Source organism: Neolamprologus brichardi, chromosome 9 (genome assembly GCF_056152115.1).
Source record: "Neolamprologus brichardi isolate AB-2024 chromosome 9, ASM5615211v1, whole genome shotgun sequence".
Taxonomy (NCBI): Eukaryota; Metazoa; Chordata; class Actinopteri; order Cichliformes; family Cichlidae; genus Neolamprologus; species Neolamprologus brichardi.
The window spans coordinates 10,170,060-10,197,610 of record NC_142112.1 but is presented as its reverse complement, the minus strand read 5'-3'; the positions used below and the strand labels follow the sequence as shown (position 1 = coordinate 10,197,610).

At 43.9% G+C, this 27,551-nt stretch overlaps 3 protein-coding genes across 3 annotated transcripts; 1 reads left to right on the top strand and 2 right to left on the bottom strand.

Annotated features, from left to right (window-relative positions):
• Nucleotides 1-1,878: 1,878 nt before the first annotated feature.
• On the bottom strand, nt 1,879-8,479 carry tbce (tubulin folding cofactor E). Its single transcript, XM_006808692.3, has 17 exons — nt 8,405-8,479; nt 8,102-8,215; nt 7,110-7,194; nt 6,854-7,018; nt 6,307-6,392; nt 6,069-6,168; nt 5,892-5,994; nt 4,491-4,567; nt 4,310-4,402; nt 3,645-3,709; nt 3,485-3,549; nt 2,864-3,016; nt 2,593-2,731; nt 2,436-2,504; nt 2,291-2,350; nt 2,108-2,199; nt 1,879-1,994 (listed from the first exon to the last, which is right to left on the bottom strand). The coding sequence occupies exons 2-17, from the start codon at nt 8,208-8,210 to the stop codon at nt 1,899-1,901; spliced, it is 1,557 nt and encodes a 518-aa protein (XP_006808755.2). The 5' UTR covers nt 8,211-8,215; nt 8,405-8,479; the 3' UTR covers nt 1,879-1,898.
• Nucleotides 8,480-8,694: 215 nt separating this feature from the next.
• Nucleotides 8,695-13,096, top strand: rbm34 (RNA binding motif protein 34). The gene is made up of 11 exons (XM_006808693.3): nt 8,695-8,835; nt 9,259-9,409; nt 9,695-9,828; nt 9,923-10,136; nt 10,731-10,790; nt 10,871-10,914; nt 11,037-11,120; nt 11,202-11,265; nt 11,346-11,388; nt 11,469-11,587; nt 12,531-13,096. Exons 1-11 carry the CDS (start codon nt 8,813-8,815, stop codon nt 12,870-12,872), a joined length of 1,278 nt encoding a protein of 425 aa, XP_006808756.2. The 5' UTR covers nt 8,695-8,812; the 3' UTR covers nt 12,873-13,096.
• A 419-nt stretch (nt 13,097-13,515) lies between these two features.
• On the bottom strand, nt 13,516-16,772 carry tomm20b (translocase of outer mitochondrial membrane 20b). The gene is made up of 5 exons (XM_006808694.3): nt 16,530-16,772; nt 14,796-14,842; nt 14,517-14,598; nt 14,232-14,374; nt 13,516-14,107 (listed from the first exon to the last, which is right to left on the bottom strand). The coding sequence occupies exons 1-5, from the start codon at nt 16,651-16,653 to the stop codon at nt 14,063-14,065; spliced, it is 441 nt and encodes a 146-aa protein (XP_006808757.1). The 5' UTR covers nt 16,654-16,772; the 3' UTR covers nt 13,516-14,062.
• Between the last annotated feature and the right edge of the window lie 10,779 nt (nt 16,773-27,551).

Sequence of the window (27,551 nt, the reverse complement as noted above, 5' to 3'; positions counted from 1 at the left end):
TAGCAGTGTGACTCTGAAGTGCTGCACTGTATGTTTGTACGTTTTCTCCCCAACAAACAACAATGTTGACGAAACGTCGTCACCTGCGGATGCCTTTGGTTTCAGTCTATAATACTGGACTTATTGTTCTACAAAGGTTTGAACTTTGAGAGTGTTTAAAGAAGAGAGAAACGTGTGACAATGTTCATGCCTGTAGTGAGGGGTTTCACAGCCTTAAACACCTGTGATAATTGTAAGAAATCAACTTGGCTTCGTCACGGATTTCACTTATCGCAGGATTTTTTTAGAACATAACTCCTGCGATAAATGAGGGACCGCTTACTTCATGTATTTGTTACTTCTCAGCTGGACTATTGTAATTGTTTTATATTAGTGTTTCTATAATTGTCCTGAAAAGTCTTCAGTTTGTTAAACTGTCACAACGAGAGCACTAACAGGGACTAGAAAGAGAAGCTAATGTGTTTCCATATCAGCTTCTCTTCTCTGGCTTCAGTTGATTCCAAAACTGAATTTGAAATCCTTCCTCTGACGCGATGTCTTGAATGATTGCTCCCTCCATACACATACATCATCCTCGTGGGGTCTATGTTCAGATCTATCTTCAGCTGAAGGGAAACAGTCCGGCCTCACTAGAACTTCAGTGTCTCGGTGACGTTACATCCTGGATGGCCTCTAACTTCCTTCACTTCAGTGAGAACAAAATCAAAGTGATCTTTTTGGACTAAGCAGCAATCCCAGCACCTCCCATTTTAACCTGCACAGTCTTGAGCCTTTTATCAAAGATTTGCGGCTATATTTGACAGCAAGTTCACCTTTGAAAAACAGATTAGCTCAGACGTACAGCGCTCTTTCTTCAAACCGAGGCTTTTATCCAAGGTGACATCATTGTTATCTTTTAAAAACTTTGATGCTTTTATTACATCCCAGCTGGACTATTGTAGCTCCTGATATGCTGGAGTTACCCAGACCTGCCTGGCAAGGCTGCAGTTGGTCCAGAAGGCTGCAGCTCGTCTTCTGACACTAAAAGATGTGAACACATTTCCCCGTGCTCGCCTCTCTTCATTGGCTCTGCTTCAGAATTAACTTTAAAATGTTCTTGTTGACTTACAAAGCCCTGAATGGACAGGCTCCCGGGTGTTTGTCTGACCTCTTTAGTGATCTTTTGCTTTTAGCCGTACCAAGGTCGAGGCCGGTTCACAGAGGCGATCGAGCATTTGCAGTCGTAGCGCCTAAGCTGTGGAGTAATTTCACATCACTACACATCAGACAGGCTCCTGCTGTCAATCGTTTTAAATCTTAAAACACATTTGTATTTACTGGCTTTTAATACAGCGTGAGAGTTATTTGCTAATTCATATTTGATGTTTGCTGTCAATATTATAAGTTACCTTGGTATTTTGTATTCTTGCACAGCGCTTTGGTCAACGTTCCTGTTGTGATTAAATGTGCTATAGAAATAAATAAACTATGAACATGTGCCAAAGAGGAGGATGAATAAAAACAGAGTCTCAGTGCTGTCGATGTTTAATCAGCATTCACACTAATAAAGATCATGGTGGTTTATTCACAGCTGACGCTGAGCCTGACTGAAACACTGTCCACTGATTTTTAAGCATGGCTGTAGGACTGTATTAGCTTTGCTGTTTGCATTTACAGACCAGACACCAACATTTCATGGTTCAGTCTGCACCTCAGCCTGTAATGCTCACCTCCTCTGAGGCACCTTCAGCGTCAGAGGAACCACAACAAAAATAAAATGTGTCTTCCACGTTTGAAATGAGGCATCAACAAATGCAGCGGCGTGCAGCTGTGCACAGAAGCAGCTCGTGTGAGTCTCCATCTCATTTCAACAGCTCTCTCCTCTGTTCCTCCTGTGGGTCTTCGAGACCTGGACTGGGTCAGGACCAGCGCACCAGCACCTGGTCTCCATCCTCTATGGAGTAAAACTGCAGTGTTTTCAGGTCACTGTCGATCTCGAACTCTGTCCCCACCATCTGTAACAGCAAGAACATTTTACTGTCCCACATGTTCAGACTGAACATGGAGGCACAAACACAAGAAAACCGGTGAACGTGTGTGTGACTCCTGCCTTCACTCAGTGTGCTACCTTGGGGCTGGTGTAGGTGAGCCTCAGATCTGCTGCAGGGACCTTGAGCAGCCTGTACAGCAGGCCCTTCACCTTCTGCACCACCATGGAGGCTACAGTACAGAAACACATGACTGTTTATGTGCGGAGCTCCACAGACAGACGAGAGCGCTGATAATGAGAGTCGAGGCTTTGAGCTCGTACCTGGAAGTTTCTTCTCCAGAGGTTTCCGGTTAGCATCGTCCGGAAACACAAAGGTAACCTCTGATGAAGGACAATGAGACTGTGTGATCTTTGATTCACGTTCATTCGTGGAGCCACTCAGACAGCAGAAAGGGGCGGGACTTACTTAACAGCTGATTTTTCAGGGCAAAAGGCTCCGGCTTCCTCAGCTCGCCGTCCTCAGGAGCGCCATACTCTGAAGAACAGGAGCACGGAGTTAGTGACGGAGACCATGTCAGTAATAGTAAAGCTGTCTCAGGTCATCTGACCACAGCGTGACTTACTGCTGATGAGGGCCTGATAACGAGGGTGTTCACAGATGAACTGAGGGCTGGGCTGACTCCGCCCACCCGCCTTTAGCCACTCCTCTCCAAACATCTTCATATAGTCGAGCTCCGCTCCCCTCCTGTCGTCAGCGTGAATCTGCAGGAAAGCCCAGCAGCTTGAGCACAGGACAGAACTCATACACAAGAGGCGGGGCTCTAATCTGAAGACGTGTCAGGACACGGCGTCCGCACGTTTCCAAAGCATCAGTCTCACAAACATCGAGCTCACCTCGCAGCCGTTCAGCACGACCAGCTGTCCCAGTTTAGCGATCAGCATCTGATTGGCTGTTTTCGGGTTTCCATCCCTGCTCACTAGCTTGTTGCCACGGCAAGAAAGCCGGACCAAACTGGGAAGTTTGGCGAGCTCGTCCACCACAAACCACTGAGTGAGAAAGAGAGAAACACTTCCTGAGTAGAGTTTATTTTAAATAACGTCATCATGAAGCTGAACAGAAGAACAAAATGACGCGACCGAGCCCGCGTGACGTGGAGACCGCCTCAGCGCCCGCACTGGATGTAACAGCGTGATTGTGTAAAACACGCAGTCACTGTAGCTCAGACGAGCTGCTGTGTCACAGCCTTCACCCACAGCACTGCAGAGTTACACACAGTTCACAGACTGGCTTCACACCGTGTAACAACAGTTACAACGACACAAACAGACACAGTCGCAGCTCTTGACCGTTTCTATGGCAACACCTTTCACTGAACTGAAGCTAAAGTTATTTCTGGCATGTTTGATGTTTGTTAGTTTTGTAACCACAGAATAATGTTTCAGGTGTTTGTTCCAGTGAGACGTCGGTCACAGTTCTGGTTAACCATCCGCAGCCGTGTGCAGGAACACACTGACCTCAGTGATGTTGTTGTGGTCCAGGTTGAGATTCTTCAGCGCTGCGTACATGGCTGTGTGCGACCCTGCAGAGCAGAGACGTCACTGACACGTTTGCAGTCGCACAGAAAGCTGTTCTACACAAAAGGACAACAGCTGTTAGGCTGGAAACTGTCGTTACCGGGGGCAGCATCTTCAAACCGAATGACAGACAGTCCGGTCTTGGATAGATTCAGCTGCTCCAGCCTGCCACGAGAAACACAGCAGACTCAGTCCAGCTGCTTTTATTAGACAACAAACAGAAAACTGTGACTATGGTGCAAACACCGTAAACATCCCTCCTAAAATCAAGTTCTGTTTTTGGGATGTGTGGGATCACCACGTCCACCTAGAGCTGCAGGGGACGGGGCAAAATCCCTGCTGTGGCCGCTGGGTTGCCTAGCAACACAGTTGTTTCCATATATTTTGACAAGACGCTGCTCTAACATGAGCTAGAGCTAGCTAGCTAAATATGCAGAGGACTGCAGTTCAGTAAAAGGCCTGAGGATGGCAGTGTAGAAACAGGGTTCACAGCTGAGCGCAGCACACATGTACAGACATGACCCGACTCAGTGATGGAACCTCAAACACTTTCTATGATATTTAAATGTTAAATGTTTCCCACTCGTGCTGCTGCAGGGCGGAGCAGTCCTCACTGCGAGTGTTCATGCTCGCATGCTGCTCAGCATCAGCTTAACTGACAGTGACGCTGCAAACGTTTCTGCATCACAAGTCTGCATGGATGAACTCACACTGGACACAAACACGTGCAGCACATCGACGCGCGGCTGACACTTGGTACTGTACCTGGGCAGAGCAGATAAACTGAGCACGCTGTCCTGCACCAAAGGATTACTGGACAAACTCAGACTCTTCAGCGACTGCAGCCGTCCCTCAGGCCTTTAAACACACACAGCACAGCTGGTTTCAGGCAGCTCTGAGTGAAAACACACACGTAAAGGCAAAGCAGGGCACAGAAGATGATTACCTCTGCAGCTCTGTAATGCTGTTTTCTTCCACACACAGGTCCTCCAGCTGTGGCCACATGGGAGCACAGTCCAGAATCTGAGAGGAAAGCATGATCAGAGGCGGGAAAGAGATTTCATTTAAACAGAAGCAGTTCATCATCTCAAGACCCAACACTGTCCATGATGAGAACGGACGACCCACTATTTAAGAGAATCTGGCCTCAGCGGGGAGGAAGAACTCCCTCTGAAGAGGAAGAGACTCGAGCCAGAAGCTGGTTCAGCGGTAAGAGGAGAAGAAACATAACAGAAAGAAAATGACTGAACGCAGCAATGTGAGTGGTAGAGAATAGGGCTGCCACAAACGATTATTTTGATAGTCGACTAGTCACCGATTATTTTTGAGATTAGTCGACTAATCAGATCATCATCCATTGGACATAAAACTACAGCTTATTGCACCAGCAGCATCTGCTCTTATATAACTATCATTAGCTTACAACTTACAACTTGTTTCGGTGAAGTTTAATAAACTCATTGCTATCTAAAATATAACAGGACACCGGAGTAAATTCTCGAGCATCTTACACTTCTGATAATCAGCTGTCTGCTTGACGTTTATTCAGCTGTGTAAAAACTATAACTTTAATCTCAGCCAAACCGATTTACTCAGGAACAAATAAAATACTAAAAAAAGCCAAACAATAACATTTTAAGTTATCTAAGTGACTTATATATCATGTTTAACCTGAGTAGCGAAAGACGGCGGTGGGTTTGAAAATGATTTGCCGAGAGTCCGGTGTTCTCACGGCTCTAGTTAGCCTAGCCCCCGGCTAGCTATCGAGCTAGTGGCTAACAGACGTCTCCGAAAACGTCGGAGCGCTTTTGAAAGTATGTGGTGTCTTGATAAACTGAGCAGATATTTGAGGTTTACACAGCTACATTCTCGCCTGAAAACATGTTAAACGTTTATTTTGTGACCCAGAAAGAATAATAAGAGTAATATTAAAACTAACTAGCTGCCGCCATTGTTGGAAACTGAGCTGGGCTGCGCTATGAATTCTGGGACACAGCTTCTTCTTCTTCGGGGTTTAACGGCAGCTGGCATCCTTGTACATGCAGTGCTGCCATCTTCTGTTTCAGTCCGTTATTACACTCTTAAATCCTACTACTTATTCCTGCGTCTTTCAGGATCTTACAAAGCTTCAAACGACGCGTCGACTATTAAATCAGTCGTGATGATTTTGAGAGTCGACTAATCGTGACTAGTCGACTAATCATGGCAGCCCTAGTAGAGAAACAGAAAAAGAGGGAACGCTTTAAATTCTCTTTTCTTCAAACTTTAAGTTAGTCTACTGTTCGACGTGAATGTTCCCCCGGAGCTGAAACACAAAAGTAAATATAAGTGCCACAGTGCTGCGTACCTGTGGCCAGGTGAGCTGGCAGCCGTTGAGCACGAGGACTTTGAGGGCTGAGAAAGCGTGGCGTAGAGCCGAGGGGTCAGGGGGCAAACGAAGTCTGTTGTAACTGAAGACAGAAACACAACACAATGTTGAGTGGAAGGAAAGCGAGGCCAAACAAAGCGTCCCACACACCCACACCTGAGCTGCAGTCCTCCCAGTCTGTCCAGCTGCTGGCTGATGGTGGCCACGTCCTCCCAGCACGACAACAGAGTCCCACTCAGGTCCAGCCACTCCACGTCTGATCAGCGTGGTTAAGGTGTCACATCCACACTGCTCGCAATCACAACCTGACAGACTCTGAGAAATGGGAACGCTTTGTGAAGCTCACACATGCTGAGTGCCAGTAAAGCATCCAGCACCGTCTGTGGAAGGATACTGGGAGTTGTGGTCCTGATTTCCCCATCAGCACCAGACCAGCTCACGTCAGAGCGGCTCAGCAGCACCGAGGGAAGGCTCTCAAAACTGCACACACACAGACACACAATACGAAGTGTGCAGGTTTATAACAGGAGTGGAAACTGTGAACACAAAGGCTGTGACTCTGTTTGTGAGTGGACACACATGTAACGGATCTCTTGGATCTGACTGTGACCACACGAACCCCACAGGGCTGGATTCAGCAGTAACGACTCGCTGCTGTTGTTCATCTCAGGCTGTGTTTACTTAGTTAGGAGATGATTTTATGATGTCTGACTATATAAAACCTTAGACGTGTGAGCTGTGTCTCAGGTGACTTTCATCTTCCTCCTCGCTTCATCAGCACTGACTCTGCAGCTCAGCTGATCATCAGAACATATGCATTACTGCAGGTGGAAGCTACCAACAGCTACCAGGCGACAGAGCTGAAGCTGCTCTGAGCAGCAAAGTCTAAATGAAAACAAACACAGCTGTGTGACGCTCTTCTCCTGACCACAGCATCGTACCCACGCTCCTTGATGTTCCCCCACTTGAGCTTCTTCTTGGAGATGGAGATCTCCTCACTCAGCACCTCCTCTGAGTCGATCTTGTACGCCTGTCGCACGGCGGTCAGATAGTCCACTCCAAAGCTCACCTTTGCCGGGCGGACGAAGGAGCCTCCTGTGGGCTGTCTGAGAACAAAGGGAACGTATCAGGACATTTCCACAGAAGACTTAAAGTAATTATCTCACAGAGCAGACAGAGCACGCTTGAGCACTTTACCTGCACGTGAAATACTGCACTCCCTCGTGGCTGCCGTCGTGTTTGCCTCTGTCGGGGTTGTCCCACTCCACACCCAGCCACAGACCTACAAACACAAAACAAACACACAATGCAGTGATGCAAGCATGTGGTTAAATCTGCTTCATCGGTGTGATTTCATCCGTGTACTCGGACTGGACGTGTATCGAGAGAGGGGACAGGAAAAGGCCCCGCCCCCTCCCAGCTCTCCTCCCTCTCTGCGTCCAGTCTGTTGGGTTTGAAATGACACAGGCTTTGTGTCGGTACGCTGTTGCTAAAAGTCAATCATATTTATTCTTAATCAAAATATAAGTTTGATCAATATGTTAAATGACAAATGTGAGGCAGCTGGGCCCTATGAGCCCCTATCAGCAAGCACTTGGCGACAGTTGGAAGAAAAACTCCCTTTTAACAGGAAGAAACCTCCGACACAACCAGGCTGTAATCTGCTGCAACTGGTGGTGGTGAAGAAAAGACTATTGGAGACAGACCTACAGTAATATAATCGTGTAATAATTACTAATGATTAACTGGAGGAGTGACGTGAAAACAAAGGAGAAGAGAAATCAGGTCAGCAAAAAAGAAACACCCAATGCATCATGGGAATCACCAGCAGCCTACATCTATTGCAGCACAACTAAGGGAGGATTCAGGGTCACCTGGTCCAGCCCTAACTATATGCTTTAGCAAAAAGGAAAGTTTGAAGCCTAATCTTGAAAGTAGAGATAGTGTCTGTCTCCTGAATCCAAACTGGAAGCTGGTTCCACAGAAGAGGGGCCTGAAAACTGAAAGCTCTGCCTCCCATTCTACTTTTAAATACTCTAGGAACAACAAGTAGGCCTGCAGTCAGTATGATGCTCGTAGTAAACATTTCATGATCAAAGTCTTTCTGTCATACTGACTGTCTCTGTGTGTTCGCGGTTTATGACGTTCATCCATGCGTGATGAGGTAAGAGGTACAACCCGGGTCCTACCTGCTGTGGGGGGTACAGGTCCGAAGTAGCGCACTGTGGCCCGCTCCCCGCCGCAGGACACCCGCTTACCCACCGCATCCACCGGCACCTCCGCCTCGTCTACTCCCATGGAAGCTACGAAGAAAAACACTAGAGCCACTCTGTAGTTCTTCTCCAACAGGAAGCAGCTGACGCTACATTTAAGTGTAATAAGTAAATACTGCACATTTCCGGTATGTCAGTGTTTGGATAGCTTATTGTGTCTGAAAAATGAGAAACATGTAATGTTTGAAAAATGCAAACGTAATGTAAAATCATACACACCTTTGATAAATGTCGCGTTTGCTGTGGAACAGTCAGTCAGCCTGCTCCCACCAAAACATCCTGCAGCTGCGTCACCGGATGGGACCTATTTCAACGTCGTACCGTTTTCCCACAAACCTTTTTCTAAAAAGAAGTTATACCACGAAGGAAATATACTCACTGACACTTTACGCGTGTCTGGTCCTTTCCCATAAATCACCCCTGTTTAGTTATACGGTACCAAATCAGCCTAAAGCTAGGAAAATGCATAGGAACCTTTGTGGGGCTTTGCCGTGTTCCTATGGGGAATATTTCGAAGTAGGACAGCGGTCCACTCGGAAAGAAAACGTGTGGATGTGTTGTAACATTTACTGGAGTTTAGGCCATTCAGTACACATTTATTCCAGATAAAAAAGAAGAGCGGAAGCCATGAAGAAGAAAGCCCACAACAGGTTTGTTTACACACACACTTTAATAACACGAGTGAAAATATCACGACGATTAGTGAGATAACGTTAAGAACTCAGACTTGAGCCTTCGATCTGGGGGGACCGGTGCTCCCAAAGAAACAAAGCCAGCATCAGCAGGTTTTTCACTCGGTTGTTTGTCTGCTGGAGGAGCCGTGAGCTCCCACTGAGCAGGAACCCAGATCCACTCCAGAAGTCCGGCGATGGACTTCTGTGTCCTGGATCCTTTGGATTTCTCCGAATCCAACAGTTACAAAGGGCCGTGTAGGAGGGTCTCTGTAGCTCAAGGAGTGACCCAAGACTTCCCTGCTTCTTTGTGTACAGATATGAACGAGCACACAGCTGCGCCAGTGCTCAACTAAAAAAAGTGTTATCGCCTGTTAACTTCAGTGTTTCTGTCCTCTGCAGAGAGGTGTCGCCAGGACAACAGTCAGCTGACTACACGGTGGGTCAGGTGTCAGGAAGCTTGTTCCAGAAGAACTCTGCCTCTGGATCCCTGTCGGCTTTATTCAGCACAGCAGCAGCGTCCACAGCGCTGCTGTTCAAGCCTGCGCCTCTGGTGAGCGCAGCACACACCCAGCCTGTCTGTGACTGTGTGTTTGACCACCAGTCGAAACTAAATCTGTAACAACCAAGAAAATCTGTCTTCTTCTGTTGTGTGTCATGACTTATTTATTGTAAGGTGTCTTTAAGACACGCAGAGGTGCGTTAACCTTCACTGAGCTTGTGTTTTTCTTTATTAGAGTTTCTACATTTTTAGTGAGCGCCTCTACTTGCTAATGGATTATTTAAGAGGCAGGAAATGACTGAAGTTTCTTGTGGTTGTTTTGTGTTATGATGGCAGCCGGTTCAAAAAAGCACAGAAACCAAAGAGCAGAAGCAGAAAAGCCCACAGGTCAAAGGTCAGCCACGCCAGGAGAAGAAGAAGAAGCAGCCAGCTAAGGAGAAATCAGCAGCCAATCAGGAGCTGGAAAAAAGGTGTGTTAATTTCTTTTTCCCCAGTTTTTGCTTGATTCAAGTCTCTTGTCAAACCCGTTTGTTTGAAGTGTTCATTTGAATTTGCTGGTTTCAGAGAGAGTGGTTTACAAAAGGCAGACGAGGATGAGGACGGGCCAGAAAAACCCAACAGGAAGAGGAAGAGACAAACTTCCGAGTCGGGCAGAGAGAACGACGCAGAGTACTGGGTGATGAAGAGACAGAGGATGAAGGCCAGCAAGGCGCAGGAGAGCTTGAAGAAGAACAGGACTGTGTTTGTCGGCAACCTTCCCATCAGCTGCACCAAGAAGGTTTGTTTCGTTTCTTTGTTTTACCCACCTGTATCCATAGCGACCGTCTGACTGTATCTGACACTACCAAGTGTGGGTAGCAGTCTGCATCCACAAACTAAATGGATGTAACATGCAGCTTCAGCAGCAGGCGCCACCTCGCTGTTTCTCCTCACGTGGAGAATGGAGAAGACGAGACGCAGCCGTGTTTGTTTTAAATGACCCTCGCTCAGTCACGTAGGCGCAGTAACAGGAGCAAATATGGTCATGAGTCACATGGCACTTTAGATGCACTGAGACGTTGTATGCACTCAGCATTGAGCCTCGACGGTCTGACCTCAGACTGAGCCTTGTGGATGAAGCTGTGGGACGATAACAAGGAGAAACTGGCTAAGCTGGGTCAGCCGCTCTGATCTGCAACCTCTGAAACGCTTGTTGGACGTTTTATCTTCTAACAGGTGTTTATGTGACAGTGAAAACACAACTGTACTGTGACTCTTTCCAAGATCGTTCAGGAGACGTGCAAATTGCTTGTTGTGCAACAATTACAGTATTTATAGGACAATAATAATGTGGAAGTTCAAAGACTGGCAACCTTTTTTTGTTCCTTCTCAGACCCTGCGGAGCCTCTTCAGGGATAAAGGATCCATCGAATCGATTCGCTTTCGCTCTGTGGTAAAAACAGCTCTGAAAAAAAGAGTCGCCAGGTTGCTGCAACTTCTCATCTTCAGTAACGTTGTGTTTCGTTCCAACAGGTCAGAGAGGACCCCTCCATGTCTCGTAAAGTAGCTGCTATCAAGTGAGTTTCTAAAAGTTTATTTTTTCATCCTAAGCTTTCACGAGGTTCCACCAACAAACTAATAGCATGGTTTCAGTTGACTCCTTTCCATTTGTACCAAAGAGCTTCTGTTCACTTCGCAGGCGCAAAGTTCACCCAAAGAAGCAGAGCATCAATGCGTATGTAGTGTTTAAAGATGAAGATGGCATCACCAAAGCTTTGGAGAGGTCAGACGCTCCTCCTGAAACCTGCCAATGCTGTCAGACCCAAACATACACGTGCTGATTTCATTCTGTCTGCCCTCACAGGAACGGCATGGAGATAGAGAAAGACTTTCATATCCGAGTGGACAGAGTGGCCGACAGCTCGTCTGTGAGTCAGCAGACGTCCCAGAATGCTCTGCTGCATCTGTCTCCTGGCATTTAAACTGAAATCCTGTTGTTCTCTTTCAGCACGACCACAAGCGTTCTGTTTTCGTGGGGAATCTCTCGTTTGGTGAGTTCCAGACAATGGTGAAGGTGTAGTTGTCCATGAGTGAGTAGTTTTACGCTCAAGCCAACCTGCTGTGTCCGCAGACATCAACGAGCTGACTTTTCGAAGGCATTTCGAAGAGTGCGGGACAGTGGAGGCGGTGCGACTGGTGCGAGACAAGAACTCGGGCTTGGGCAAAGGATTTGGTTACGTCCTGTTTGAGGTACAAGAGGAGATGATCGTGGTTCTGGAGAATAATAATAATGGATTGCATTTTGCTTTTTGAGACGCTGTGGCGAGGCTTCACTCTGCAGGGTTGTCCTCTGATGGCGGGTCACAAAAGTCAGTCCATGTTTGAACAGTACAGCTTTGGCTAGGAACCCCCCACCCCCACACAGTCATGACAGATGGAAGTTTTTCCTTCCCGCTGTCACATTGTTGGGGTTTCTCTTACATTGCTCTGATTGGTGCCTTATGTTGTGTTTAGTTTAGTTGTCCCTGAATGAGCTTATTAGCAGCTGCGTACACTTCCACACCAGCAGTCAGGAAATATTCAACCAAATCTAATAATTTGGCGCTCTTTGATTTCTGGCTCCTGAACGGTGTATATGACAGATGGTGGCTGTATCACCTACACCAGCGGTCTCCAACCTTTTTTGCGCCACGGACCGGTTTATGCCCGACAATATTTTCACGGACCGGCCTTTAAGGTGTCGCGGATAAATACAACAAAATAAAACTAGTACCGGTACCGAAAAAAAGAAGATTCATTCATAACACACGTGAAAAGACCCAGGAAAACAGAGTTAACGATAAAAACGATAACAAAATAACGCTGAAAACCGATAAAAACCCTGAAAACTATACATTTCACACCTGAGCCTCAACGCTCGCGGCCCGGTACCAAACGACTCACGGACCGGTCCGAGGCCCGGGGGTTGGGGACCGCTGACCTATACTGTGTACTCATACTTTGGGAACTTTAAGGTCTAAAAGCACAGAATTAGAATAAATTAGAATCCACAATAGACTGTGTGCCATTGATGGGCGTAGCCAGTGTGACGTCAGCCAGTGGTTTTTCCATTCTAGTTTTTAAGCGTCAGTATTGGTGCTTCGGTCAAAGTAGGTCTTGTGTTTCTACACTTCATTTTGTTTTCCTTGTGCAGAGTACCGATTCTGTGCAGCTGGCGTTGAAACTGGACGGCTCCAAGCTGGAGGGCAGATCCATCCGGGTGAAGAGGTCGCTGAAGAAGGAGAAGCAGAAGAGTAACGATTATGGCAAAGCAACAACAAGGAAGACCGGCAAGACTCTGAAGACGGGTTCTGGACGGGAGAGGGCGGCTGGTCGAGGAGCCTTCAAGTCCCCAAGGAAGGTGATGGGAAACCAGCGTAAGTTGAGCAGAAGCTCCGCTTCTTTCAAAGGAGAGATGGCAGATCCAGACAAAAAGACTAAAAAGAAAGCACTGAAGAGAAAGAGAGTGAAGCCAGAGAAGTCTGTTCATATTTAAACTGTGAGGACAGAAGAAGCATGTGATCGCTGTGATCACAGAGTCGTTTGGAAGAGCAGCAGGTTCAGCCCGACTCTAACACAGCTGACGTCCAGGCAGCTAAATGTGTCCAAGAAGAGAGCGTCCTCTGCCCAGCACAAAGTCACAGGTCCTTCCCACGGGGCTGCGTTGGAGTTGATCTGTAACCGTTTCACTCATTTGGTTAAAATACGTCATTTCTTTTATTCTGTGTCAGAATTTATTGTCACTGTTTTCTTTCTTGCAAATCACCAGTAAAATCTCTAAATCTGGTTATTATTGAAAATGATCCACACTAATAACTTTTGGAGTCAGTGAAGTTTAGATGCTGTTGTGACCTTTGACCTCTGTCTATCAGAGCCCGGTGGTTCCTCTCTCCAAAAGAAAGCAGAAACATTTCTCACCACCAGTGTGTTGGTTGCTGTGCAGCATCTTTCTGTCGTGTCACAGTTCATAGCCTCCTGCTCTCCTCCAGCCTGTAGATGAGGACCAGAACATTTCCCAGAGCAGCTGCACCTCCAGGACTCGGGGCTTTGGCACAGAGGTTCAGCTGCTCGGTTTAATAAAGACATCAAACTGATGCAGTTCTGAGGCGCTGTGACCAGGACTGAACACTCAACACAGCTGTGGTTTGTTCAGATTGTTTATTCTTGCTAAAGAGGGCCGTCCTCTTCAAACAGAACAAAACATGTCGTCACTCTAAAAAGCGTTTCCAAGTCTAGAATGGAAAGACAGACGAGACGTAACAAAACAATAAATACTCATCCGAGCACATTCTGGTTTATACTACTGTTGTCATGGAGACGGCAGGTACAACCACATCCGGCAGCGTAAACCTTGTACATAATCCTGTCAGATGTGTGTTGCACCACCTTGGAGGAAGGAGCCGATTCATCTTTGAATCGAGCCCAGTTGGTTATTACATACATGAGGGTTTGGGAGCGGGGACAGGCCTGATTGCATTTCTCTACATTTTTTTTGTGGCCTCGTGATTTAGATATCCTAATACCCCAAAACGGGTAATACAAGTTCAAAGAAAACCTTTTAATGGACAAAGGAAGAGAAACTGAACTCCTTTAGGGAGGCTGGATGGGGTCAAAGTGACAGGAGGCCGAGGGGTGGGCAGGTCGTGATGAACAGACGGGGAGCAGGGGTGCTTCTTCTGGGCGCGCTCATTCTATATCATCCTCACTCAGACTCTGTGCGCTCACGATGCGCTGCAAGACAGGAAACAAAAGTCCTCGGCTTTATGGTTTGACGTGTGCACGACTGATGAACACTTTAGAAATGATTCAGAGACTCGTGCTGTCATAATAACTGATCCTAGAGCAATTCACAAACCTGGCTGATACTGGGCAGCTTGGTGAGCAGCATCTGGAAGACGGGTGGAGGCAGAGTCTGCTGCAGCACCTGTAGTAGCTGCTGAGGCTGACCACACACGGCGATGGCGTTGGTCAGGTGATCCACACCTTTCTCGTAGTCTCCTGTAGTCAAAGCAAAAGGAAACAAAAGCTTATAAGCTCCACATGCAGGCGTCTGTACCCATACTGGGTGTCACCACTGGCTGTGCTGCAGTAAACCGTTTGACCAGTTCAGTGGTACGAGTTTCAATAAAGAGTAAATTACCCTGAGCCAGCAGCTCCTCTCCCAACTGGATTTCCTCCAGAAAGAACTTCTGCACGGCTTCAGCATCCTTCAGATCTGGAAGCTGCACAACAGTCACAGTAAGCAGTCACAGCTGATTTGTCACATTTGTGTGAAGTAGCTTGCAGCTGTACAGCAGAGTCAGTATCAGTTCTTTGGTTTGAAGTTGTCCTTTCATGTGGTGGGTGTCAGCTTTAAACAGAAACACGTACGTGTCCGTGCATGCGTGTGCAAATGTGCAGGCGTGTAGGGACTGCTCACCTTTGCCAGGCCTGCCCTCTCTTTGGCAGCCTTCTGCTTTCTTCTCCCTGTGACAAGAACAGGACAAACTGCTCATGTTGCTCCAGCCCTCAAAACATGTCCATCTTGGTTTTAACAAGAAAGCAGTCTTAGATCGTAGCTGCTACACTTATAAAGTTACGAGTATACGACAGACACAGAAATGGGCTTAAAGCTAAACTAGCTCCAAGTTTAGCGTCTGCGCCCTCAAATGAACTATTTACTGGAAATTTAGGCCTGATTTTTGTAGGCCGGTGATTATTTGTCACCTTGTCGATAACGTCCAGCTGACCATGTTCAGGTGACTGGTAACAATTACAAACTGTCTGCAATACAAACACTGGAATGTGTTTATTTCTGTTTATACACAGTTTGCTGCTTCGGCCGTATTCCCCGAAGCAAATTTAACAAACTCCAATTTCAAACTTTCAGTGTCCCCCAGAACACCTGAGTGCACCACGGCAACGGGTAAATAAAGAGTGAAGCCTTGATTATAACCCAGAGGACTGAGGAATATGAATGTGTGCCAGTGTGGGTCGTATTTATCTCAAAAATCACGCAGGACAGTTATTTTAATCAGCTTGGTCCACTGTGTCGTCGCCATAGACAGAATATGATGCTCACACAAGTCAGGCAGCATTACTGTCCATAGAGTTACAAAGCTACAAATACACAATACTTTTTCTGCGCATGTTACCAATCTGTGGTGGAACTGCCGTCTCTCTTCTTATTGTAAATTGACGACTGAAGGATTACAAAAGCGCTCGTGTGAGAACACAAAATGGCAAACATACAAGAAACTCTATGAACGAGCAAACGCATCAGTGTCAGTCAGCTGGTCCAGGAGCAGCAGAGGAGTCGGAAAGAAACTCAGAGCTGTGGTTTTGAGTCTGTTACCATGCACGTGAAAACCTGGAGTTTCCTCATGTTTGGATTAACAAACTGGAACAGGCCCAATCTTCCTTGAATAACACGATAATCTCCAGCAGGCTGGAAGCCCAGCTAACAAGACATCATGCTAAATATGTTTGTTGTGTAATTACTTGAAATGGAAATAGCTTTGTGAATGAGTGTGTGCTGCAGGTCACATCACAGGATAGTAAAGCCTTTCTCTCGCAGTGTTTGGAGTTTGGCTGGCAGGACAAATCTGGATGAGCACCTGGAAGTATATAAATACTACCTGGTAATGTGGCCTTGGAGACAACTGTGTCAGAGGTTCTCTGAATCCAGCCTCCATAAGCTGCCCAGCGGCTCAAGTTTGAGGTAGCACACTTTAGACTGGCACTGGTATTCAGTATATTTATGTGTGTACAGCCATATAAAAGGTTTTATTTTGTGCCCCGAAATAGGGTTAGGTAACACCAAAATAATGGTTTGTTTTGAAGCACAGCCATTAATCGTATGCTCTCCTTTACAAATCATGTCACCAGTTATTTCTGCAGATCCTTTTAGAGGATGGAAGAGCTCAGGATCCAGGGAGGGTGCAAAGAATGTGATTACTGTCACATCGTGGCTTGTCAGCTACAAACCCATTAACTTAACGATGTGAGAACATGAATGAAGTCCCAGCTATGCTTTGTTTAATTTACTGAATTGATTGTAGCGCTCCTCCACAGCCTCGGGACAAGCTAACTGGACCGAACGAAACCGCCCGGTGTCCGAACCAGCGAACCCGGTGAAGGTGAGAAAAAGAGCAGCGAGGAGGTCAACACTCACGTTCTCGTAGCCTGTTCTTGAAGTTCGGGTCATTCCGTCGTTTCCTGTCGAAATAAATACAGTAACCGACAAACAGAGCCCCGCATACACCCGCCGCTATGGCACTCGTCCTTCCGCCCATCATAACTCGAAAGACCCGCTCGGTTTTTGGAGGATTTCGGGCTAATCTGGATTTTTTACCTCCGGTTGTCGTTTTCTGTCAGGCGGCTGATGGAGCGGCTCAAGGAAGGAAGGACCGTAAGGACCCCACCTTTGACAGCTAGTAACCGCCTGAAAACGCCTGACTGAAAATGAGAAAAACGAGCCATTTTCTCAGGCAGTTTGCCTGTAAATGATCAAAAGGCGGCTGGCTGTAGTTAAGTGAAAATAAAAATATGTTCCAAATATGTGTGGTTTACACAGATTATCAGGTACATATGATAGAACAGCGAATTTGAGAATATAACGGCAGTTTCAGCTACATTATATTTTGTGTTCGTTTCTTTGTAAATACGATACACCTCCTTATCATTTAGTTTTATGTTGAAGAGCTTCTCATTTCTAAAACCTGCACACAGTTTTTTTTTTCTGGTCCTCGTTAAAAAAAAATACACGCCAACTGGTTTATTTATTTTTTATTTTTTTTTTTTTGAGAAAGTTTGTTTTCAAAATAAATGAGCGCCAGTGACGTCATCCTAAGCCACATAAACCTAGTTTTCGTTGATGTTTTTTTTTCTTTTAATTGTACAAACTAACAATTACAGTGCAGTGCAGTGTACATATCTTACAAGTCAAAAAGATGTGTACAAGTACAGGTGGTTAAGAACAAAGCAGCCATCGAACAAAGAACATAGGTCAGAGATAACATAAAGCAACATACAAGTACATTAAGTGACCTTCCATATAAAGTAAAAAAGTTAGAAAAACAAAAACAAAGAACACAAAACAACAAAAGTACGCACACACAGTCTAGCTACATCAGTTGAAAAGCTGCATCAAAAATTCAAGTAAGGAGTTACACTTGTCTAATGAAGCCTTCAATAGGAGGACTTCATTATTAAATACCAGCAAAAATCGGAATAATTTTCAAGAAGCAACATTTGTGAATGAAAAATTTTGCAACTATAAATAAGTTGTTAATCCCAAATTCTATTTTTTAATTTTCTGTTTGTAGGCCAAATCTAATTACTTGAAAGGTTAGAGAAGGACAGTCAATATTTTTAGAGGTTAACCAGTACTGAAAATCATCCCAAAAAGATCTGGAACTTTCACGCGAATAAAAAAGGTGCTCTGTAGTCTCAATATCAGTGTTGCAAAAAGTGCATGCGTTCGTATCTATATTGAATTTCTTGTGAAGATAGTCATTGGATGGATATATGGCATTTAAGATTTTAAAGTGATTTTCCTTTGCTTTAGGTGGAATTGGAAAAGAAAGATACTGAGTCAAAAACCTCGAGTTATAATCTTTAAACAAATATTTTCTTTTTAATTGAGAAGAAAAAAGTTGTTTGGTTAGAATTGTCCTTAAAATGTATTATTGCATGCCTTTCCTTTAAATTCACGAATTATAGAGGAAGAACAGGTTAAACTGGCTTTAGCCATCTGAATCATTGCAGGGGGAATGGCTTTCACAACTTTAATGAATTTACTTTGAGTACATGATAAGCCATAATTATCTATGAATTTATTATACGATAATAAATTGCCGTCATTGTCTAAAAGGTGTAAAACCGTCCAAATTCCATGATCCATCGAATCCTTATAAAAGATGGATTTTCTTTCTATCAATATACATCTGTTGTTCCAAATCGAGTTTGTATGTGGAGAAAAATTATGCTTGTAAATCATTTTCCAGTACTGGAGAACCTGTTTATGAAAATTGGATAATTTAATTGGAATTTTCAAAGTCACACTTTAAGAGAAATTCAATGCCACCAAGCTTCTCAAAGATTACTTTGGGGGAAATAAAACCAAATACTGTTTGAGTTATTTATGAACGACTGCAACCGTTTGAGTTTGATGGAACCATCATTGCTTCAAAATCAATCACATTCAAACCTCCTTCTTCAAATGACTTCACTACATCACTCCTCCTAATATAATGTTGCTTGTTTCTCCAAATGTAATTAAAGTTAATTTGATTTATATTATTGATTAGTCTATTGGAAACATATAAGCATTGTGATGGATAAATCGGTCGAGAGATACCTTCTGTTTTAGTAAGAAAGATGCGTCCAAAGATGGACAGGTCTCTTTGTAACCAGCTGATTAGGATCTTTTTAGATTTCTGGGTAATATGCTCAAAATTTAGATTTTCTCTATTATTTGTATTCTTTGAGATTATAATACCCAAATATTTAATTTCAGTTTTAGTAGCTATGTTAAGAGAGATACTGGGTTTCCAATCATGAATAGTTAATAATTCGCATTTTCTAATATTCAGGTACAAACCAGAGCCCTTTGAAAATAGTGAAATTTCATTTAGTGCGAGAGGAACCTGTGACACGTCCTTTAAAAACAGTGTAGTATCATCTGCTAATTGACTTATGATCAACGGGGCTCCCATCAAATTCAGTGGTTGAATATTTGGATTGTGTTTCATGAAAATAGCTAAAATTTCCGTTACAATAATGAAAAGTAACGGAGAAGCTGGACACCCCTGACTCCTCGACTGACGTTAAAGGTAAAGAAATAGAACTATTGATGTCAGAGTATAATAAAGAAATTAAATCTATGAATTTTTTACCAAAACCAAAATACTGTAAAGCTTCTAAAATGAAAGGATGTTCGACCGTATCAAATGCTTTATAAAAGTCTAAAAAAAGAATCACACCATCATCTTCAATTAAGTGATTATAATCCAGTAGATCTTAAACTCTATTTACCCCCATTTACAATTAATGTATTAATAGATTTCTTCTCTTGCCTCCGTTTCTCCAGATCGTAGAAATATGAAGTTCTTTTTTCACCTTCTTCTATCCATTTTGCACGAGCTCTAATGTAAGCTCCATCAGCCTTTTTCTTGCATAAATCATCTAATTGAGCCTGTAAAGACAAAAGGGATTGTTATCAGCCTCTGACACCTGCACACACACCTGTACAGGCAGGGCCAACAAACCGCAGATGAGGTCTGGGTCCCGCCCTACTCTGCCTCTGATTGGCTTAACATGATATTTTGTCTTCCTTCTAACCAATAACACTTCTCTTACCTAATTGACTGTCCAGTCAGGCAGCACCTTACAAGAGGGAACCATGCACTGGCTTTCAACTGTTGCTGTGTTTTTGTTTTCATTTCTTTCTAGAGCCAGAAATGAACAGAAAGTGAAATGATGAGTTTATGTTTGCAAACAAACTGGTTTGTTTAGGATTCTGGCTTCCAATGATTAAAAGAGCAAATACAATAACAACTTTTGTGTTCTTTTCTTTCTTTTTTTCCCCCTTTTTGTGTGTTTTTCAGCTCTCCTTCAAAACTTGGTCTCACAGTCTAGAAGAGTCAAAGAGAGATGTCAGTTTTTAGTTGGAGCAATCAAGGAGAGTTCAGTGTGTAGCTGCATTAGCTGAGATAGTTCATGCTGTGAGCTTTGGAAAGCTTCCATGCGACTTTTGGGTAAAAGCTGATTACTCAGAGCCATCTCAAATTTCTGAAAGATAAGACCACTTGGGATAAACTGTTGACAGACAACATTTAGGCAAACGTTAAACACTGACAGGTAAAGTGAATAACACTGATTATCATAGAGCAGGGGTGGGCATCTCCAGGCCTCGAGGGCTGGTGTCCTGCAAGTTTTAGATATCACCCTTGGTCAACACACCTGGATCTTTATCTGTCCATGAAGCCAGATAACACACACCAATTAGTTAAACTGCAGGAATGTCTTAAAGACATAAAGACTTGGATGGCCGCTAACTTTCTGCTTCTTAATTCAGATAAAACTGAGGTTATTGTACTCGGCGCTGAAAAGCTTAGAAATATGGTATCTAACCAGATTCTTACTCTGGATGGCATTACCTTGGCCTCCAGTAACACTGTGAGGAACCTTGGAGTCATTTTTGACCAGGATATGTCCTTCAACGCACATATTAAACAAATATGTAAGACTGCGTTCTTCCATTTGTGCAACATCTCTAAAGTTAGAAATATCCTGTCTCAGAGTGACGCTGAAAAACTAGTTCATGCATTTATTACTTCCAGGCTGGACTACTGTAATTCATTATTATCAGGAAGTCCTAAAAACTCCCTGAAAAGCCTTCAGCATCCAAAATGCTGCAGCAAGAGTCCTGACAGGGACTAGAAAGAGAGCAGATTTCTCCTGTTTTGGCTTCCTGTTAAATCCAGAATTCAAAATCCTGCTCCTCACATACAAGGTCTTAAATAATCAGGCCCCATCTTATCTTAATGACCTTGTAGTACCATATCACCCTATCAGAGCACTTCGCTCTCGCTCTGCAGGCCTACTTGCCATTCCACACATCCTGGATGGCGTGTCTTGGCTGCTCCCGATGCGGCGGGATCTCCCAGGCCGATGGGAGCCTGTTCTATCCTTTCCCCACAGGGCTGCGGCATATTAAATAATATGCAAATACACACATATTAACACATATTAAACAAATATGTAAGACTGCTTTCTTCTATTTGCGCAACATTTCTAAAATTAGAAATATCCTGTATCTTAGTGATGCTGAAAAACTAGTTCATGCATTTATTACTTCCAGGCTGGACTACTATAATTTATTATTGTCAGAAAGTCCTAAAAACTCCCTGAAAAGCCTTCAGTTCTAACTACTTGTTCTACTTGTTGTTCCTGGAGTATTTAAAAGTAGAATGGGAGGCAGAGCCTCCAGTTTTCAGGCCCCTCTTCTGTGGAACCAGCTTCCAGTTTGGATTCAGGAGACAGACACTATCTCTACTTTTAAGATTAGGCTTCAAACTTTCCTTTTTGCTAAAGCATATAGTTAGGGCTGGACCAGGTGACCCTGAATCCTCCCTTAGTTATGCTGCAATAGATGTAGGCTGCCGGGGATTCCCATGATGCATTGAGTTTTTCCTTTCCAGTCACCTTTCTCGCTCACTATGTGTTAACAGACCTCTCTGCATTGAATCATATCTGTTATTAATCTCTGTCTCTCTTCCACAGCATGTCTTTATCCTGTCTTCCTTCTATCACCCCAACCAATCACAGCAGATGGCCCCGCCCCTCCCTGATCCTGGTTCTGCCGGAGGTTTCTTCCTGTTAAAAGGGAGTTTTTCCTTCCCACTGTCGCCAAAGTGCTTGCTTTAGTAGAGGTAAGTGACGGCAGGTAGTAGAGGGAAGTGATGGAAGTGACGGACAAGGTAAGCGACTCAAGTTGTAACTGACGTCAGACGCCGGAGATTTTGGCGGAAAATTAAAGCGAATGGTAGCTTAGAATTGAACAAATTCCTTTAAGCTTCAGTATTACCAAATACACTTATCAATTGTCTTATAACTAACAACATTTGTCTAAATCATCTCCAACACCCTGGAGAACAACGGGGAGAGTTTAGAGGCTCTCCAAGATTACATCGATTAGTGCTTCCAGGATCTTGTGATGAAGAAGGCTCAGAGTGCATCTTCCCCGGCTAAATCTGAGACGCCGTCGTCGAAAAGACAACGCCCGGCAGATTCTCCCGGCACAACATCGCCAGCCGGCAAAGATATTGTCGACATACTGGAGTCAATCGACCAACGATTGTCCAGTTTCGATGCAAGGCTGTCCTTGGTGGAGATTCTTCACCGGGAATTTAAATGCTTGCGAGAATCCCTGGAGTTCAGCCAGCAGCAAGTGGAAACGCTCGCTGCTGAAAATGCCACGCTAAGGGAGTCGGTGAAATGTCTCACAGAAAATGTTACCCAGCTAAATAGAGAAAATAAAAAAATAGAAGAAACAGTTATTGATCTACAAGCTCGTAGCATGCGTGATAATCTGGTATTTTCTTGTATTCCAGAAGCCGCTGGAAAAGACGCGGAAACTACAGTAAAAAACTTCATCAAAACCCACCTGAAGCTGCCGGAGGACACGGTGAAGAACATCGTCTTCGATAGGGTGCATCACCAAATTCGGCCACTTCAAACAAAAGGAACATGTGAAAAGCCGCGGCAGGGAATTAAAAGGAACGGACTTCAGTGTGAACGACCAGTTCCCCAAAGAGATCCTGGAACGACGCAGGGTCCTCTTCCCAATCCGACGCGGCTTCATCCAGAAGGGCTCCCGCGCTGTCATCGCTGTGGACCGGCTGTACGTGGATGGACAGCTCCACCGCAACCCCAACATCACTCCGTGGCTGTATTAACTTCACACCAGATAAGAATCCGCTACACCCTTTCCCTATCCACTCACACTAACTTGCATTAACATCTGTTTAACTTACCGGTATCAAATCGCATCTTAAGTGTGATTTCATAGCAGAATTAACACCGTCACTCTCCGTCAGTGATTTAATTGGAATGTTTACGTTTTCTTTTCTCTCTTCTCGTTTTTTTCTCTTTTTCCCCTCTTGTTTTTTATGCTGCTCACCCTCGTCCTTGGTTTCTTTCTTTATTTCTTTCACTGCTTCGATCACCTGCTTCCACACTCACCCACAAACAACTTACTTTATTTCGACACATACGCACAGCACGATCACACACAATCATGCGCTCAACGGCAGCACATTTACATCAGTCAGACAGCGCACACAGTCGTATAGGATACACACACTTAAGCCAAGCGTACTCATATTAGTAAATATGCACACACATAGTCAGACTCAGGGAGCATCTCGCCACACATTTTCTCTCTCTCCTTCTATTTATTTATGAACAAGTGATGTATTCTCTCCACCTGTCTAAGCGACGCACACAGCGTGTACACCCCTAGTTATGCACAGACATCTATGGGTGCACTAAGATTCGTTACATGGAATGTAAATGGAGCTGGCTCCAGAGAAAAGAGGTTAAAATATTTAACCAATTCAAAAAACTACAGGCAGATGTTGTCCTTTTACAAGAGACCCACAGACCTCTTAGAGGTTCGAATGAACTTAAAACACCTGAGTTTCCTAATGTGTTCTCAGCTTGTTATAATTCTAGACAAAGGGAAGTAGCAATTTTAATCCATAAAAAATTATTTTCATTAATTAAAATATTAATTTCACAGTACTCGATACAGTTATAGATCCAGAGGGCAGATTCCTAATCATTAAACTATCTATACTTGATAAAAAGCTATGTATTGTAAGTGTATATGGCGTGGCGCTCCCTTCACGCCACCAGTAAGGAATATACTTTTTTCTCACATGTCCATCACTCCTACTCTCGTCTGGATTATTTTTTGGTCAGCAGCTCACTGCTGAGCGACGATTCAGACACTGAGATTCACCCTATAGCTGTCAGCGATCACGCTCCTGTATCTTTAACACTAATGCACAAGAATAATACTATGCCAAGTAAAAACTGGAGATTTAACACATCACTGCTTAAAGATGAAGACTTTATTAAATATTTTAAAAAAGAGTGGACTTCATATTTAGACTATAATGACACTCCCGGAACATCAGCTTCTGTTCTATGGGAAGCAGGGAAAGCTGTGATGAGAGGTAAAATAATTTCTTTCTCATCACATAAAAAAAAGAAGAAAACAAAAATATTCAGGAATTAGAAAAAAACATTAAATCCCTAGAAGAAGCCTACGCGTCCCACCAAGATCAGGAAACATTGAACAAAATACGCAAAACAAAACTAGAATTAAATGAGATAATTAATAAAAAACAGAATTCTTAGTACAAAGACTACGCTTACAAAATTATGAACATGGTAATAAATCCGGTCAATTAGCAAACCAGCTAAAAATAAATAAAGAAAAAACAACTATAGGTGCTGTTCAAGATTAATTTGGGAACACAGTATATGAACCGAAACAAATAAACAACATTTTCAGGGATTTCTATAAAACCACAACTAAACCTGTCTAAAAAGGAAATTGATCAATTTCTCGACAACATAACTCTTCCAAAATTATTAGACACTCAAGCAACGGCACTGGATTCACCACTGATGCCAGGTGAACTCCAGGAAGCCCTGATAAGTATGCCCAATAATAAGGCTCCAGGTCCAGACGGCTTTCCTGCAGAATTCTACAAAGAATTCTGGACGATTCGAGCACCAGTTTTCTACAGAACGTTGTTGGAAATTAAAGAAAAGGGCAGACTTCCATCAAATATAAATTCTGCAAACATTAATCTCCTGCTAAAACCAGGCAAAGACCCTGTATATACTTCAAGCTATCGTCTAATATCCCTTATAAATGTAGACCTTAAAATAATCTGCAAAGCTCTCTCAAAGAGATTATAGAAAATAACCCCCCTCTTAATTCATCCTGACCAAACTGGTTTCATAAAAGGTAGGCACTCATCAATAAAACACACGTAAATTACTTAATTTGATAGACTACTCGTACAGTAAAAACCTAGAAACTACAATATTTTCTTTAGATGCAGAAAAAGCGTTTGACCGAGTTAACTGGAAATTTCTATTTGCAACTTTACACAAATTTGGTTTTGGATCCTCTTTCATTAACTGGTTAAAAATATTATATAATTCCCCAACAGCTTGTGTCAGAACAAATGACCAAACATCCTCCAGCTTCTGTCTCCTGAGGGCCACCAGGCAGGGATGCCCACTCTCCCCTTCACTGTTTGCAATTTTTATTGAACCACTAGCAGCAGCAATTAGACAGAATTCAGCAATTAAGGGCATAAAATGCAAGAATGTGGAACATAAAATCAGCCTTTATGCAGATGATGTGTTACTCTTTCTCCAAAACTCACAAACCAATATCTCTGGGGTGATTGAATTGATAAACTCTTTTGCAAGAATATCAGATTATATCAATTAACTGGTCAAAATCTACAGTCCTTCCGATTAATTGCTCCTTCCATAATTCTTCTTCTACACCACTGCACTCTGAAAATATAAAATATTTAGGTATTAATATTTCTCCCAAGCTTGCAGATTTAACCAATTTAAACCATATCCCACTTTTAAAGACAGTAGAAGGTGATCTGGCTAGGTGGAAATGTTTACCCATATCACTCATGGGAAGGGTTGCCGCTATAAAAATGATGATCTTACCAAAAATAAATTATTTATTCACAATGATCCCAACTAAACTGCCACAAGATGGTTCAGATCTCTAGATTCATGTATGTCCAAATTCCTTTGGAAAAATAAACCCCCACGTATAAGCTTAAAAACACTACAAAAGACCAAGGATAAAGAAGGATTAGAACTACCTAACTTTCAGCACTACTTTTTAGTCAACAGGCTTCAGTTTATCTCAGGATGTTTAAAACATACCTTTTTAGACGAACCTTGGCTAGATGTAGAACAAGCACTTTGCAATAATCTAGAGATTTCAGATCTACCATTTATCAGCTCAAACATCCAACGACATGAATGCTTCAAAAGCGTCAACATCAGCTCTTCTCTGACAGCATGGTGGGAGTTTCTAAAATTGACGGAGTCTTCATTAATCCCATGCAAACGTACACCTATCTGGAACAACCCTGACATATTACAAAACAATAATATGATAAACTTTTCAGATTTGAGTAGTAAAGGAATCAAATATTTAGAACATATACTAGAAAGAACAGAATTTATTTCATTTGACAGACTAGCTACACAATATGGGATCAACAAGAAAAGATTTTTAGAATATCAACAAATTAAATCCATAGTAAAAAAGAAATTTAAACTGGGTCAAGTTGAACTACAAACACCACCAAGTGTGGTTCAATTTCTTACTCTTAAAACCCCCAAATTACTCTCCAAAATATACAGAATGCTTTCTAAAACAGATGAATCAATATCACTTCCTATTGCAAAATGGGAAGCGGATTTATCAGTTAACTTAGACCAAAACTTCTGGTCTCAGATTTGCTTAAAAACCTTTCATCTAATTAGAAATCCCAGTCTTCAATTAATTCAATACAAAATACTACATAGAGTGCACTATACAGGTCATCGAATGTTCAAGATGGGCTTTACGTCTACCAACAACTGCTCACACTGTCAAACCAATTCACCGGACAATTATATCCATGCTCTTTGGTTCTGTCCACCAGTTCAGAAGTTTTGGCGCGAGATATGTGAAGACTTATCAAAGTGTCTGAAATGTAACATTCCAACTTCCCCTTTAGTGTGTTTGTTGGGCAGCTTAGATAATGTCACTACAGAAAAGAATATAGCCCATATGGTTTTCACTGCCCTATGCATAGCCAAGAAAACAGTCCTCATGAACTGGAAAATAAAAATAATCTTAATTCTAACCTATTAGATTACATTAGTGTTGCTACAGCCTCCGCCACATCAAATCAATTGCTCTGGGCTCCTTTGATTAGCTCCATTACCTGGGAGGGGGGGGGGGGGGTCATAGTTTGGTTCCACCTTCGCTGTTGTCATTGGTGTGGGGGTAGGGACAGGCTTGGGGCATCGGGGGATTCCCCAGGAAGGGGTGTATGGGGGCCCAGCCCTGGTGCAGGGTGCCGCCAGTGCATCGAGCCAACTGGGGGGCTCTTCAACTGGTGGGGGAGGTTGTTACACCTTGCAGGAGCTCTCCTCTCTTCAGGAACTGACTCTGCAGGAGGGGGAGATACAGGAGAGGTGGAGGAAGATCTCAGCCTGGACGTCTATTGTCTTATGTAGTCTAGAAGATGAGTGGATGATGGGGTGGGTGCAGTTTTCTCTGTGGTGGGGTCGGGTGGGCTGTCCCGGGCTCTGTGGAGCCAGGTGACGCTGCTGCACTGGGCCCCGGTCCGGATGGGTCTGGGTCCCCTTTCCCTGGCGGGTTGCAGAGTATGGGGGTGCCTACTGGGTTCAGCGGGGGAGCTGGCCCCAGGAAGGAAGGGAGGGGCAAGTGACCCCTCCCTTCCTTCCCTCCCCATCTCCAGCTGCCTCCCTCTTCCCGCTCCACCACAATCACCCACACACGCAGGGCCTTGGGGTAAAGGTGTGTCACCAGGGTGCAGGGGAGGCATCCCCCCCT